The following is a 13,490-nucleotide window of genomic DNA, read 5'->3' on the forward strand; positions in this document are numbered from 1 at the left end:
GCCTTCAAAGTGTAAATTTGGGTAAAATTGTGCGCTGGAGGGCACAGTCCTATATTTATTTTATTCTTTATTTTTCTAAAGCCATATTGGACCTCTCTATTCTCAGTTACAATCATACACAGAGAACAGTTGTACGACCATGTCATAGCCTCTTTAATCTCATCGAAGGTCAGACACACTCATGGACTTTTCTTAAGTGCACTGCTGTCGTCCCGTCTTTAAACGTTACGGCTATTCTCTTTCATTCCGTCTTGCCCGTCAGGGCAGGCAGAGTACTTGAAACCATGGCAGAGCCCGTCACCCTATAGCGGGGCCGTCTACTATGCAGGAGCTGCTCAAGGACTTCGTGGACGACAAGGAGTGGCCGGCGATCATCGCCGAGTGCGACCCCGACTTCCTGCCACCCGAGGGCGAGCTGCTGGGTCTGCGCAACATCCACGTGTTCAGTCTGGCCAACGTGCTGCGGCGGCCCATCATTCTGCTCGACTCGCTGGCGGGCATGCAGAGCCCCGGCGACTATGCCGCCCTGTTCCTGCCCAGCCTGGTGGCGCCTGAGCAGTGTCGCGGTGGGCCCCGCAACCGCCGCAACCCGCCCCTCTGCCTCTCCTGGAGCTCCTCGGGCCGGAACCACTACATTCCGCTGGTCGGCGTACGCATGGGTGAGCGTGGCGGCCAGTGCAGTTACCAACCGATCGTTTGGACTTGGTGGAGCAACCGGTCGTTTGTACTTGGTGGGGATTGGTCTAAAGAAAGTCCAAGTGTTCAGAAGTCTTGTCTTAGGGAACCAGTGGATTGACTACACAGACCGAGAGGAGAAAGTCGTGGAACTTTGCTGGATTCAACCAAATGATACTCTACTGCACCATATCATGAGAAGCCAACAAAGACACCAAGGACAGTATAGGGGAAATTACTTGTACTTACTAATTTAATTTAAGAAATTATAAATTAATGGCAATGAAAGCGGATGAAAAAACAACTTGCCACAGGTGGGATCGTTCCCCACCTGCGGGAATGATCCCTGGCGTCCTTGTTGGCTTCTCATGATACGATGAAAAAAAGATCAGGCCTCGGTTAACCCCCTTTCTTCTCGTTCTCTAATGCACCAGTCATATAGAGCACTTCCGATCGCAATCAAGCCCAATCGTTATCGATCACAATTTAAATTGTCAATGGGGCACTGGTATTAGAAACATGAAGATTGAAACCTACATAAAATGTTACGCAATACATGCTGAGGTATTCACAGATCACGAACCAAGATCAACCCCATGCAGCAAAACAAAAGGACTACAATCACCCTATGGATTGAATGGCCCAACTGTGCTAGTCAATAACAGTTTTTCTCGAGGCATAAAAAATCCTTTTTGTGCATATTGAACAAAGTCCTGCCACTGCTTTTCTGTGTTGTTTGTACACTGATTCCCTATAATGCATCCATACCTACTTGCCCAGCTAACCATTCTTATATGAACAGAAATCTGAAAACCGAATTTCTCATACCATGAACATTGCTGATGACAGTACAAAAACGAGGCAGAACACATCTTGTCCTGCTGTTTAAGCTGTTCACCATAGTACAGCAGACTTTTGTGAGTTTGACTCTGGATAATTTGATTTTTCGGTTAATTCGATCCCAACCAAAGGTCCCAGCGGCACCCATACATTTCTATGGGACGAAACTTTCATAATTTTGATCCTTAAATTGAACCTTGCCGGATAATTTGAGCTCCACTGCTCATCAAAAACACTTTGTACTGCCCTCGGCAGCCGAAAAATCCTGTTGGGAGAGCTACTGCAAGGGGCCTAACCACTGCTGAAAGGGTCCAGAATCAGCCCTAACTTGATATATGGGCGGCTGGCGAGGACCAGCGTTCATGCATTTCATCTTCGAAAGCATGTTTCGTTTCACATAGAGCACAGCTAAATAAAAGTGCAGGCATTAGCGCAGTGCGTTGTCACCAAAAGCAATATTGAAAGTGCTCGCTCACCTTTGAACTCGGAGGGGTTTAGGGGCAGTGTAATTTAAATTTCTGACTTTCCCACTGTGTAGGAGACAAGCTTCCGCAGATCCCACGGTCACTGCTGCCCAAGGCATGGGGTGTGCCGCACAGTCTGGTGGACTCGTACATCGACTTTGATGCCAACGGTTGCTGCGTAGTCGGCGGTGACCACCAGCTGTCCGAGGGCTACTTGATGCGCCTCACTGTGGCCATGGACGAGGTTTTCCAGCACAAGCACGGCGTGCACCCAACTCTTGTTGCTGATGTCCACCACTATGTCTACAAACGGACGGGTAAGGGAGGGCTCTCATCTGCCCGTTGGCTGTTGTAGTGAATGTTGGTTGACCTTCATCCAAGCCTTCCTACCAATGGCAGCACCTTTAGCGGATTCTTTTCGATCGCTGTCTTCTCGCATTGCATGATCCCGTGTGCTCCGAGCTCTGTTGTCCGAGCAGTTGTGGAGACGGACAGCATTTACGGTCACATGATCACAACACAGTGTCACAGAATTGCTGCTGTTGGTGATGGTCCACTGTAATCCAGGCCACTGTATTCTGCCATCCTCACAAATGCTGGGCGGCTGCCATTTTACCCAAAGCTTTCGGGCGTTTTGGCTAGGCTTCAATGCATGATCAGATTTTTGTTGTAGTCACATGTTTTCACTTGTCATTTCCTCCTCTGATAGCAAGTTGCATATTTGACTTGTGTGTTTGTTCTCTGCCTCTGAATTCAAGCAATGCTGGATCTGCCTGACTTGGAAGACAAGGGCAACCAGTCGAAGATGCCACTAGTTTTAGCACCCAGTGACCTTTGCTCTTTCAAAGCCTGGTTAAGACAGCATAATTTTAATACACTTTGCGATGACATTGGCTTAAGCAATGATAGCTGATCTTTGAAGGTGGAAGGGGTGGGGCCCTTAGCCCCTTTTGTGCCAAATGACCAAGGATGAGTTCAGCTTGTCAGTGGTACTTATCATTTTCTAGAAATGGCATGGACAAGCTGTTTTGTGTCGGCACTTAGTCGGGCTTTTGATAGGTGGCAGCACACTATCCATGCGACAGCGCTAACAGAAGCCCATTTGTTCCTTCTGAGGGGGTGAAGCATGTTGGCAGCTGGGGTCACACCAAAAAACATTAAAAAAAAGCTGCAACAGTATGGCTGCAGGTAGCACCGAAACAGCAAAGGTTGAAAAATAACTTGGCCAGTTTTGGTCAGAATTTGAATTACAGTAAACGACCAATTTTTCGGACCCTCTAGGGAACGTAAAAACGTACGAAAATTCAGGCAGTCCGAAAAAATGAATGCATGCAAAAAAACTCACCTTTTTTCTTTTTTTCTCGGATCTAGAGCGTAAAGGGCGAAGTACCAGGCTTCCGAAACAATGCCAAAGCATCAGCGAAGTGGCTATACAAAGAGGCGTTCAAAAACTCTGTATGCAGCCGACTGCCAGTTTATTATGTACATGTGCATCGTCGGGCAGCCGGTGTTATTGCTGCAGTGGCTTGAAGAACTTGTTGATTGTTGTTTGGACGGCTTTCCGGTTGCATGCGATCATATTCGCCTCGATCGTCAGCGAACAGTGGAGTTCGCTGACGAGCGTCAAAGCACCCAGGCCTAGCGTCGCAGAGCACACTTGACACAACAGCACAACCACACACCACGCTAGCCAAAACGTGGCCGGTGCAAACAAACGAAATGTCGCCGCTCTGGAAACTCTGCCGGAGACGGAAGTGCGGCGATGAATGTAGCCAGCGTGGCCAGACCAAATCGGTGTGTGACGGCTAGATTTGGCTAGTTGTGGTTCAAAGCGGTGATATGCTCCGGCTGCAAGTCGATTTCCTTCGCAAGGGCACTGCGCGAAGAGCCAAAGGACCTTCCGTCGTGTCAAAAAGTCCAGAAAATTGGACGGCGGCGGGTTCAAGCGTCCGAAACTTCAGATGACCTTATACATTGATTCGATGGGGCTTGTGGCAGTGCCGCGAAGACGTCCGAAATATCAGGCATGTCCGAAAATTCGGGCTTCCTAAAATTCAGTCGTTGACTGTACTAGCATGGCACGGAAGGGGTTAATTTGCACACATATTTCTTTAATGCTCTTCCGCTGTTGAGGACGAAAGCAGGGTGGGTTGACTGTGACAGCTTTTGTTTGAGATTGGGGGTTATTTAATGTGTATGCAAGGTTTCTTTCCCTTCGTAAGATTCGCTTGCTGTTTCTCAAAACGTGTGGAAGGTGGAGGAGGCCTGCTTCCAAGCAAACGTGGCATTTTTTTCTGGATATGCACTCCAAAGTAAAATTTATGCCCTTTAAGGTTTATCCTGTCCTGCAACAGGCAATCATCACTAATCTTGTGGGCATTTGACATTGTGCACTTGTTACTTTCCTATTAGGAATGGCATGCACATCTGAGGATGCTGTACTTTTCGTAACCGCAAAATAGGGAGTGCAGAGTGGCGGCTCAGTGGTGGTGGCATTTGTGGAATGTCTTGGCATGTCTTGGCTCTTAGCAGCTAAGGACACAGCATGCAGTAATGTGAATTTCCAGAATTGGCATTTATTAGTTCTTCTATGCAGCAACACCAGCTAGCCAAAATGTATGCAAGAAATACCCTATTTACTTGGTTCTAATGGGCCCTTGGTTGTAACAATGCTCGACTTTTTCCATGGTCAGAAATGCAAAATGTGACGGACTCACTTTTAATGCTTGAAAAAAAAAATGCATAATACAATACCCTTAATTGTTCCGTCACCAGATTTTCCTCCCGAGAGAGAGAAGTAGCAGTTTGTTCTCACGTGGAAATAGAAAAATTGTAGCATTTGAGCCACAGTGTACGGAACATCGAGTGTTGTCCCTATCTTCTATTGAAAGGTGGTATTTAAGATTAGGGGTAGGCATATTTGGACGTCGCCTGTTCCAGTTGTGGTTTCGTACTTGGCTGCAATGCACATGTCATGTAGTGAATTTTTCCAGAAAACAAAAAGTTCATTAGAATTGAGGAAATACTGTAGTTCCTCAATGGAAACATGCTGAGGATACCATGTCAGTGTTTGCGTATGCTGGACATTGAGTCCTAATCGGCGTAGCCAGGTTGGGGGGGGGGGGGCTTATGGGGCTTCAGCCCCCCCCCCCCCCCCCCCCGAAATTTTTTCGTGCTGTCCATGCACCGCCGACCAAAGCAATCCCCGGTGCCGGAAATCATTCTGCATTTTGTCTGGAATGTCTTTTTTACACTCAAAAAAAAATTTCATCGCGAACATTGCGAACTCGGGCGTAATTTCTCGACAACATCCATGCACAGGAAGTCACATAACGCAAGCAGCCCCATCCGAGCACAAAGTTTTGAGGGCGTTTTCATTGAGAACGGGCTCGCCGCAGCATCTCGCAGAGGCCACCGAATCTACGCAGCGCATGGATGTCAATTCCGAAACTTTATGGGTATAAAGTTCTCATAAACTTTTGATGTGAAAGGTGCATTGGTATTTCCAAAGTTGTACTTATGATTTTCATTTGCGGAACTTTGTTGGTTTAATGCTGTTATAAACATTTGACGCCAAAGGGGTATTGACTATTCTAAAGTGGTACATAGGAACATACAACTAGGCAAGCCAAATCAACGCACTATCAGACAAGTTGACAAAGCATGCAGCGAGGTCCAATGAGCCGAAGCATTGTGATGGTTCATTTGTGCCGCCATCTCACACATAAAAATATCAACATTTTTTTTTTTCACCTACTCCAAAGTGTATGTCAAGACACTAAAGCCACAAAGGCAGCTACGTTCTTATTTATTTTTTCTACTTTGACTTTTATTCACGAGGACACATTGAGCCTCCAATTTTTTTTGTTCTTGCTACCCGGCCCGCGGGCTGCCAGAGCCAACCAGAGTGCATGCGTTTTTCTCGTGTTGCCCCGACAACCGCGCGGCACATTTCGGTGCGCGTTCGGTTTTTTCTGGAATAGTGTATTTTTGCCTAGCGGAGTTTTGGACGCTTCCTGGCTAGCAGAAGAGAAAAAGACACAATGGTCGCTCGCCGCCCTCACTGTGGCAACTCGACGGATTGCACCGTGTTCGCTTGAGAGCAATATCTCCGGAAAGTCTTGTCTAGCTGATGTAGGATACCGAGCTGTATGCGTATGGTTTTCGGTGGAACGAATGTCTCACGTTTTCTTCGATATTCCTTCGGTAGCCACATTAGGGGCCCAAAGTAGGCATTCGATTGTGGCCAAGATACTTTCCTATGCATTTTCTTTTTTTTTTAATTTCGGTGCCCCCTCCCAACAAAAGGGGGGGAAAAAAGGCATTATTGTGGCGCAGGGAATTGTCGCATGGTGAAAGTTCGATTTTGTTACTGCTTCTTTTCTGGAAAGGAAAGCAATGGGCCACAGGACACTACACGGGCCGAATACTCTTATTATATTATTCCGATAGCAATTATGCGGACACTACCGGCGCATTCCTGCCGTCGCCCTCACCTTCCGCATATAGTCCAATGGCGATAACATCGGGGCCGCGCGCCACATGCTGTATGTGCGAGGGAAAGCGTAGGGGGGGGGGGGGTGGCATGGGTGAGCAGACGATGGTGGCTCAGTCTATTGTGCGCAAAGGAGAAAAGCGGGGAGGAAGCACACCACCTTCTGTCGTGGGCGGTATATATTGGGGGGAGTGGATGGAACGAGCGCAGGATCTAGGATTCCATGAATCTGTGATTGCGCAACCTGTTTATTTGCCTTATTTGATCCATTATATACAGTGACTTTTTCTTAGATACGTAGATTTATTGGATACTTATACGTATATTTAAATATCTTGTTGCGAGGATTTGTGTATACGTGCAGCAAACTTTGTTTCCAGTGACACTTTTTTGCCCTTTATCAATCTGTATCTTCGCATTTATATATTCCATTGTATCTTAGCATTCCTAATGTACAAGGGCGAGTCAAATAAAAGTGAGTCTACCCACCCCGCGCAATAATGGTTCAGTTCATTATCTGGGAAACATGCGCGTAGCACACAGGCACCTCTCATTTACAAAAAGTGACACGGATGTATGGGGATAAATGTTCTGTAATGCTCTCATACACTGGGTTGAACATGGTTGTGTGACGTAATGGACGCTCTAGAAGTTTGGCAGCGTGGTGCCATGAGGTTTTTGACAGCTGAAGGTACTTCCTAAAAAGAAATTAGTCGTATAGCTGCCGTGTACCTAGAACATTGCATGTCATTGGCCACTGTGAAGAGTTGGAGCAAACGGTTCAAAGAAGGACCTGAAAGTTGGAAAGACGATCAAAGACCGGGCCAGAGCCACCGTGCAATCACCCCCAACAACATTGCAAAGATTGATGAGCTGATGAGCTGAGACAAGAATGAACGATAGGCATCGATGAACCGGCCGAGCGTGTGAAGATCAGTCACAGTTCCGTTTACGCCATAATTCATGAACATATCAGTTATCAGCTCTTGTGTGCGCAATGGATGCCCAAAATTTTGAACCACCGCCAGAAGACGGAGAATTCGGCGCTGCCTTGACTCATCTGATCCGGTATCACAATGAGGGTGACGACTTCTTGTCTGCAATTGGGATTGGCGACGAACCATGGTGCCACTACTACGAGCCTGAAACACGGCAGCAAAGCTTACAGAGGAAACATTCGAATTCATCACCCTCAAGAAAGCAAAGGCAGTCATTTCCGCCGGAAAGGTGTTGACTTCTTTTTCGATCATCAGAGGCCATTACTGATAGAATTTGCTAAATCTTGAGAGTCTATCAATTGTTTCCGATACTGTGAAACGCGGGATGGGCTACGTGTCGCAATCAAGTACAAACGACGTTGACTAATTGACTAATGGGATCATCTTGTTCCACGACAATGCCCGCCTCCACATCGCTGATGTGGTTAATATAAAACTGGCGAAGTTCATGTGGGAAACACTGCAATTTCCGCCATGCAACTCACACTTGTGGCCTTGCGACTTCCACATTTTGGGGCAAGTGAAGAAAACAGCTTAAGGGAACCAGATTCTTGTCAGACGATGACGTGAAAGAGTCAGTTGCAGACTTTTTGGAGCAGCAACCCAAGTAGTTTTATGAGACGGGAATCACACGACTCGTTAGTCAATAGGACAAATGTCTAATTGCTCATGGAGACTACTTTTAAATAAAGTACTCCGTTTGTCCTATATTCGCATTGGATCACTTTCATTTGACTCGCCCTCATATATTTTGCTGAACTCCTGCTTTTTATATGCGCTCTTTGTTGTGACTATAATTTCAGTGCAATTACTCATGATACAGTATCTGTGACAGCTGCTCCTGCGTAATACGTTGGAGCAAATGACAGCGTCATTGAGATTTTTCACTGGCCGTTGCCTGTGTGCAAGAATGTAAACAAGGATCTTGAATGACAAAGTTTCGTTAACATATTTGTCCTCAACTTGTTCATTTCATTGGCTTTGCATTTTTCATATCAGTGGCATGCAATGGTTTGCTGGTTTCAAACTGATATAATTCTAAAGTTCGTGTGATATTTTCTTTACTTATTATATAGACAAAAACATGGAAGCATTGATATCAGTTACTTTGGGTACAATTTTTGGCACACAAGAGTATATTCTTTTATTTAAAAAAAACTAATCATATTACTTGTTTTGACAGTGCATAGCGTTCAAGAATTCGTTTGCAGCATCTTTGGCAATGGCAATGCGGCTATTGTTCATGTATTTGATCCCTCGACAAATTCTTTAAGAGGAATTAGCTCGGGCACAACTCCGACGCGATCTATTCAGATGCTTGTAAAACGCAGGAACGCTTTTGTGAGATAACCTCTGGATCTCTTTTAATGAAATTTGTTGCATTTGAGATATAAAGTTGAATTTAGTGTCTGTTGGAAGTGGAATTCGGATTTAGGGCCTGAAGTTTAAAATATTTTGAAAAATTCAAAATTTCAAAAAAAAATAGAAACACGTGTTTACCTAACTAATAGCTCTGCATCAAGAATAGATATCGCGGTTCTGTAAACGGCATCTACTATAACAGTCAAAGCTGACAAATTTGGTATGTCAGTTTGTATCTTACGGGAATTGGTTACGTTGTGTACAATGGTTCTGCAAAAGCCGCATTTCCATAATACTGCATTTTTTTAGATTCATGTGTAACATATCAATTTTGTCCGCTGTAGATGTACTATTAGGTGCAATTCACAGAATCGTGATATCATTTTTATTGTTGAGTTACAGAGTTTTAAACTTGATAGTTTCATTTCCTGAAAATTTGCTATTTTTGTCCATTTTTAATAAAGAATTGACAATCTAAATGAAAAATTAGAAACCATCAGTCATTAGAATTGAAGCGTTTCCTTTCAATGCAACAAACCTCGTCAAATTTGGTGTAGTGGTTGCCAAGAAAAACGAATTCACCTTCCTCATGTATTTTGATAGGAGCACCCGAACTAAAGCTTCCTCTTGAGCGTGAGCCCCCTCCCCCCCGCCCCCTATTGTAATTTCTGGCTACGCCAGTGGTGCAGTTCTATTAACAAAAGTGTTCGAGTGATTTTATTTGCCCATGCCAGCGCCGCACTGCAATCAGTATGAGAAGCCTTCTGCAGGAGAGTCTCACAAGATGCACCAACAATTGTGCAGTCACTCCACGTGTGCTGATGTCCCAAAGATGAAGAGGAGGAATAGAGTTCTTCTAGTGTTCGAGTTATCTTCACCATCAGGTGGCACTAGTATGAGAACACATGTGCCATCTCTCGTCGTTACGGGTTACTATGACACCTACTCACACCATCACCTGTGTATTATGCTGTAAAGCTTAACGTAAGGAGTACTGGAGTTCTGTGGGGAAGACGAATGTCAGGGGTAGAAATTTGAGCATCTTCACCTGTTATGTTGCTGAACACGAGTTCACAAATTTGATTCCCGGCTGCAGCAGTGCATTTTGTTGGAGACGAAATGCACTTCTGTAGTAAGATTTAGTTGCACATTAAAGAATTCCAGGTGGTTAAATTTATCCCGAACTCCCCACTGTGTCGCTCGTCATACCCCGTGTTGCTTTGGGACGTTGAAGCCCATGAATCAATCACTCGGAGTGGTAAACAAAGGAGGTTCACACCAGATCGATGACAATTATTGTCATTTGACAAGGTAAACCTTCATAGGGTGTAAAATGTTTGTAAGTGTGTGTTGGCAGAACTTCCCTGGTACCAGCATTTCCCCTACGCTTCTTCTGCAGGTGTGGTGGGCATCCACCCTTCGCTGGTGGTGCGGGCAACGCAGAAGGCTCTGGCGGAACGGCGCCTTTACCGCTGCCTGACGTGCAACGCAGTCTGTGAGCACCACGTGTCGCCCGAGTGGTTCCGGCCGGGGGGACTGCTCTACACAACACTGCACGATAGCGTCAAGACCCCGCTGCCTGAAAAGCTCTATACCTTCCGGCAGTATGGTGCGTGCTTCTTGGGTGACGACCGATTTGCTGTGGCCCGCCCGCGAAACCCTCGGGTGCAGAAACAGACAGCACGCGAGGGACAGGTCAACAGCTGGCAGCACACGCAACGCTTGTGTTTGTCACCTGCTGTTGGGAAGGAGGAGGGGAACCGAAGAGAACCGAGGGACCTGATTGTTGTTAATCGCAGCATGAATCCTGGGAAACTGTAGGGGCACTTAGCTGGGGTTTTAATTGAAATGCAGAGATAATAAGAAATAGGGTAATGAAAGTGGACGAATAGGTAACTTGCCACCGGCGGGAGCTGAGCCTCATAGCGCGGTGTGTCATCTGCCCTTTTTGTGTTCCTGTGTGCTGTTTCTTTTGTAGTCCAGGGGTGCAACAGCTGGCCTAAGTTTGCACTTCGTTGCAAAAGCCATGTAGTGCGACCATCACCAGGTGTCGGCACTACGTTATCGATCATGAACTTCATGGTATTACTTCTGCTGGCGGCACTATTTTAGTCACATCACCTTGAAGAGGCAGGAACTTCTGAAGTTTAAGGAAAGAGTGCACATTGTTTTGAGCGAACTTATAGTCTCTCTGTCGCGCGCACAGCAATAATATGTGCTCAACTGTCTTTTAAGAGCATAGGTCAGTGACTGGATGAGTTTATTTACCATGTTCAGAAGATAATGCAAGGTCCTCTTAATATGGTGATATTTGTTCTTGTTGAAATTGCAAAGGCTGTTGTGTCTTCGCAAACATGGCAAACAGTACAGATGAATGTACCTCAAACAGTACAGACAGGACTGGAGGTGTACCAACTGGATAGATGTGCTTTTTGTGCGTCTGGGCATCGCTGCAGTGGCTGATATCCTGCTGAGCACAAGTTGGTGGGTTCGATGCCCAACTCCGGCTGCCAAATTCTGACGGGGGCAGACTGTGAAAACACTTGTTTACCCAGCTTTGGTTGCATGGAATTTCAGATGGTTGGAATTAATCCACGATTCGTCTCTCCGAGCTGTGTCGGAGAGACGCATCGGACTAAATTTGGCGACAGCAGCACAGTGTTGCCTGTGCATGCTCCGGTGGTAGTGGTACTTACCAGGTTCCGGTGGCTTTAACCATCATTAGTGTTCTTGGATATGACTCGCTGTGTACAGGGACACTAATTATTGTTACTAAAGTGTGTACGTATCATAAAATGTTTGTGCTCAGGACAAATAAAAAAAAGAGAATGCATGCTATTCCTTCCCCCCCCCTCTTCGGCATGTCCACAGGATTTTTCACTGTCGTTGCAATCGGCAGGTATGAACTAGCTCAGCTTTCTGCCATGCCAAGAATAATTGCAGTGCCCCTTTGTCTTTTCACAGGCATCACTTGCTGGTACAACCGGGAGAAGGATGAACTGGTGCCAGTGATTGCAAAGAACACGCTGGAACACTGTACCTGGTGCAAAAGGTTGGTTACTTGGCTTGCTGGTTGCATTGTACCCTCTCGGCATTTAAGAAATGTTTGACTGGGCACCTTGTGGCAAGTATTTTCTCTGCCTTTCACTGTCACTTTCCAAGGGGGTCATGCGCCTCCACACACCTGCGGGCGACACTGATTACCCAAAGAAGAGGGGTGTCGATGTCTCGTGGCGAATTCTGCTGGTCATTATTGCCCTCAAGCCAGCATTTAGATCGCACTAAGATGCTTGAAATGCGGGTCTGTCTCAAGGAAAAATGCAACACTCTGCATTTGTTCATACTGTGGACTGCACAAGATGTGCACAAACAATGAAAAAAAAGAACGAAGGCACGGACAACGCTCAAAATCATGTCATCTACAACTTTCTGTCCTGCCCGCTTGTTCATTCTTAAACCTGCAGTATGAAGCTCACGCATCCTTCAGTCCTGCTGTACACTTCGCGTTTGACCTCGGTGGAATCCCTCACATGCAGCATGCAGAAGCAACCTGGCAGTCTGTGCTGTGTCTTGTCTACTCCATACAATGTAGCGAATGCTTGGGCTCGTGCCAGTTGAAGTACAGTAAAATCTTGATATAACGAATCACGCTGGACTGCCGAAAATTGTTTGTTATTTTGAAATATCGTTGTAGTGAAAAACTTGAGGTTATAAGCCAGTGGACAAATCTAGGAATGAAAATGACATACCTTGGCAGCAGGCACGTGTGCAGACAAGCATACTCTCAAATAAAAATGTTTCACTCACTTCAAAGCTGCTTTATTTGAAGAGATCAGTGATTGTCTTCTGGCGCATGCAGCACGCATGACCGATTATGAATGCGCCTACACCTTCCACTTTGCGCAATACCTCACCGGGTATGTCAGTGCATTGAGCCATGAAAGTGTGGACTTTGTTCATGTGCACTAAAACACCAGTGTTTGACACGATTTCATCTTCCGTGTTCGATGACCCACAGTCGTCTTCCTTCGGGTCATCATCACTGGAGACGTCGCAAAAGCAGTTTAAAATCTTTTCAATTGTCAGGTCCACCACCATTAGTGCTGCGCTGTCGCTCTCCACGTAGTCGTTGAAGGAAGAGACGGCGAGCAGCAGTTCCGCAACCTCGGTCCACAGGTCTCTTGGGTCACCTCGGTCATCTCCAGGTCATCTTCAAGCTGCACAGGCGCTTTGAAAAGCCCTGCTTTTCGCCAGCAGTTGCTAATAGTGGACGCCTTCAAGTTCCACCAAGCTCCTGTGAGCATTTCCACTGCCTGACGAATATTGATTGCCGTCGGCTGCTTTAGGCGGAGTTTGATAATCAATCGCTGCACAAGGCACTTATGAAATTCTGCTATCACACTTTTTATTATGCCCTGGCCTGGGGGTGGCAGCAAGGACGTGTTGTTTGGCGGCAGAAACTCCAAGCAAACGTGCGTCAAGCGAACATTCACAATGTGAGCAAAACAGTTGTCGACAACCAGTAGAATTCTTTGGTCATCCCTCCTCATTTGGTCGTCGAGTTTGATGAGCCACTTGGAAAAGAGTTCTCTGGTCATCCAGGCTCGTTTGTTGGCGCAGTAGTCGTACGATAACATGACATTTTTTCATGCAGCG

The 13,490-nt window shown here is 46.1% G+C and overlaps 1 protein-coding gene across 2 annotated transcripts in view; it reads left to right on the forward strand.

Annotated features, from left to right (window-relative positions):
* LOC142560756 (deubiquitinating protein VCPIP1-like) overlaps positions 1-13,490 on the forward strand; it is a 72,137-nt gene that overhangs the window by 18,939 nt on the left and 39,708 nt on the right. For both annotated transcript variants that reach the window (XM_075673076.1, XM_075673077.1), the window contains exons 4-7: positions 329-659; positions 2,054-2,296; positions 10,234-10,443; positions 11,799-11,886. In XM_075673076.1, the coding sequence (XP_075529191.1) occupies positions 329-659; positions 2,054-2,296; positions 10,234-10,443; positions 11,799-11,886 (872 nt within the window). The remainder of the gene's footprint in view (positions 1-328; positions 660-2,053; positions 2,297-10,233; positions 10,444-11,798; positions 11,887-13,490) is intronic.

Source organism: Dermacentor variabilis, chromosome 10 (genome assembly GCF_050947875.1).
Source record: "Dermacentor variabilis isolate Ectoservices chromosome 10, ASM5094787v1, whole genome shotgun sequence".
Lineage (NCBI taxonomy): Eukaryota > Metazoa > Arthropoda > Arachnida > Ixodida > Ixodidae > Dermacentor > Dermacentor variabilis.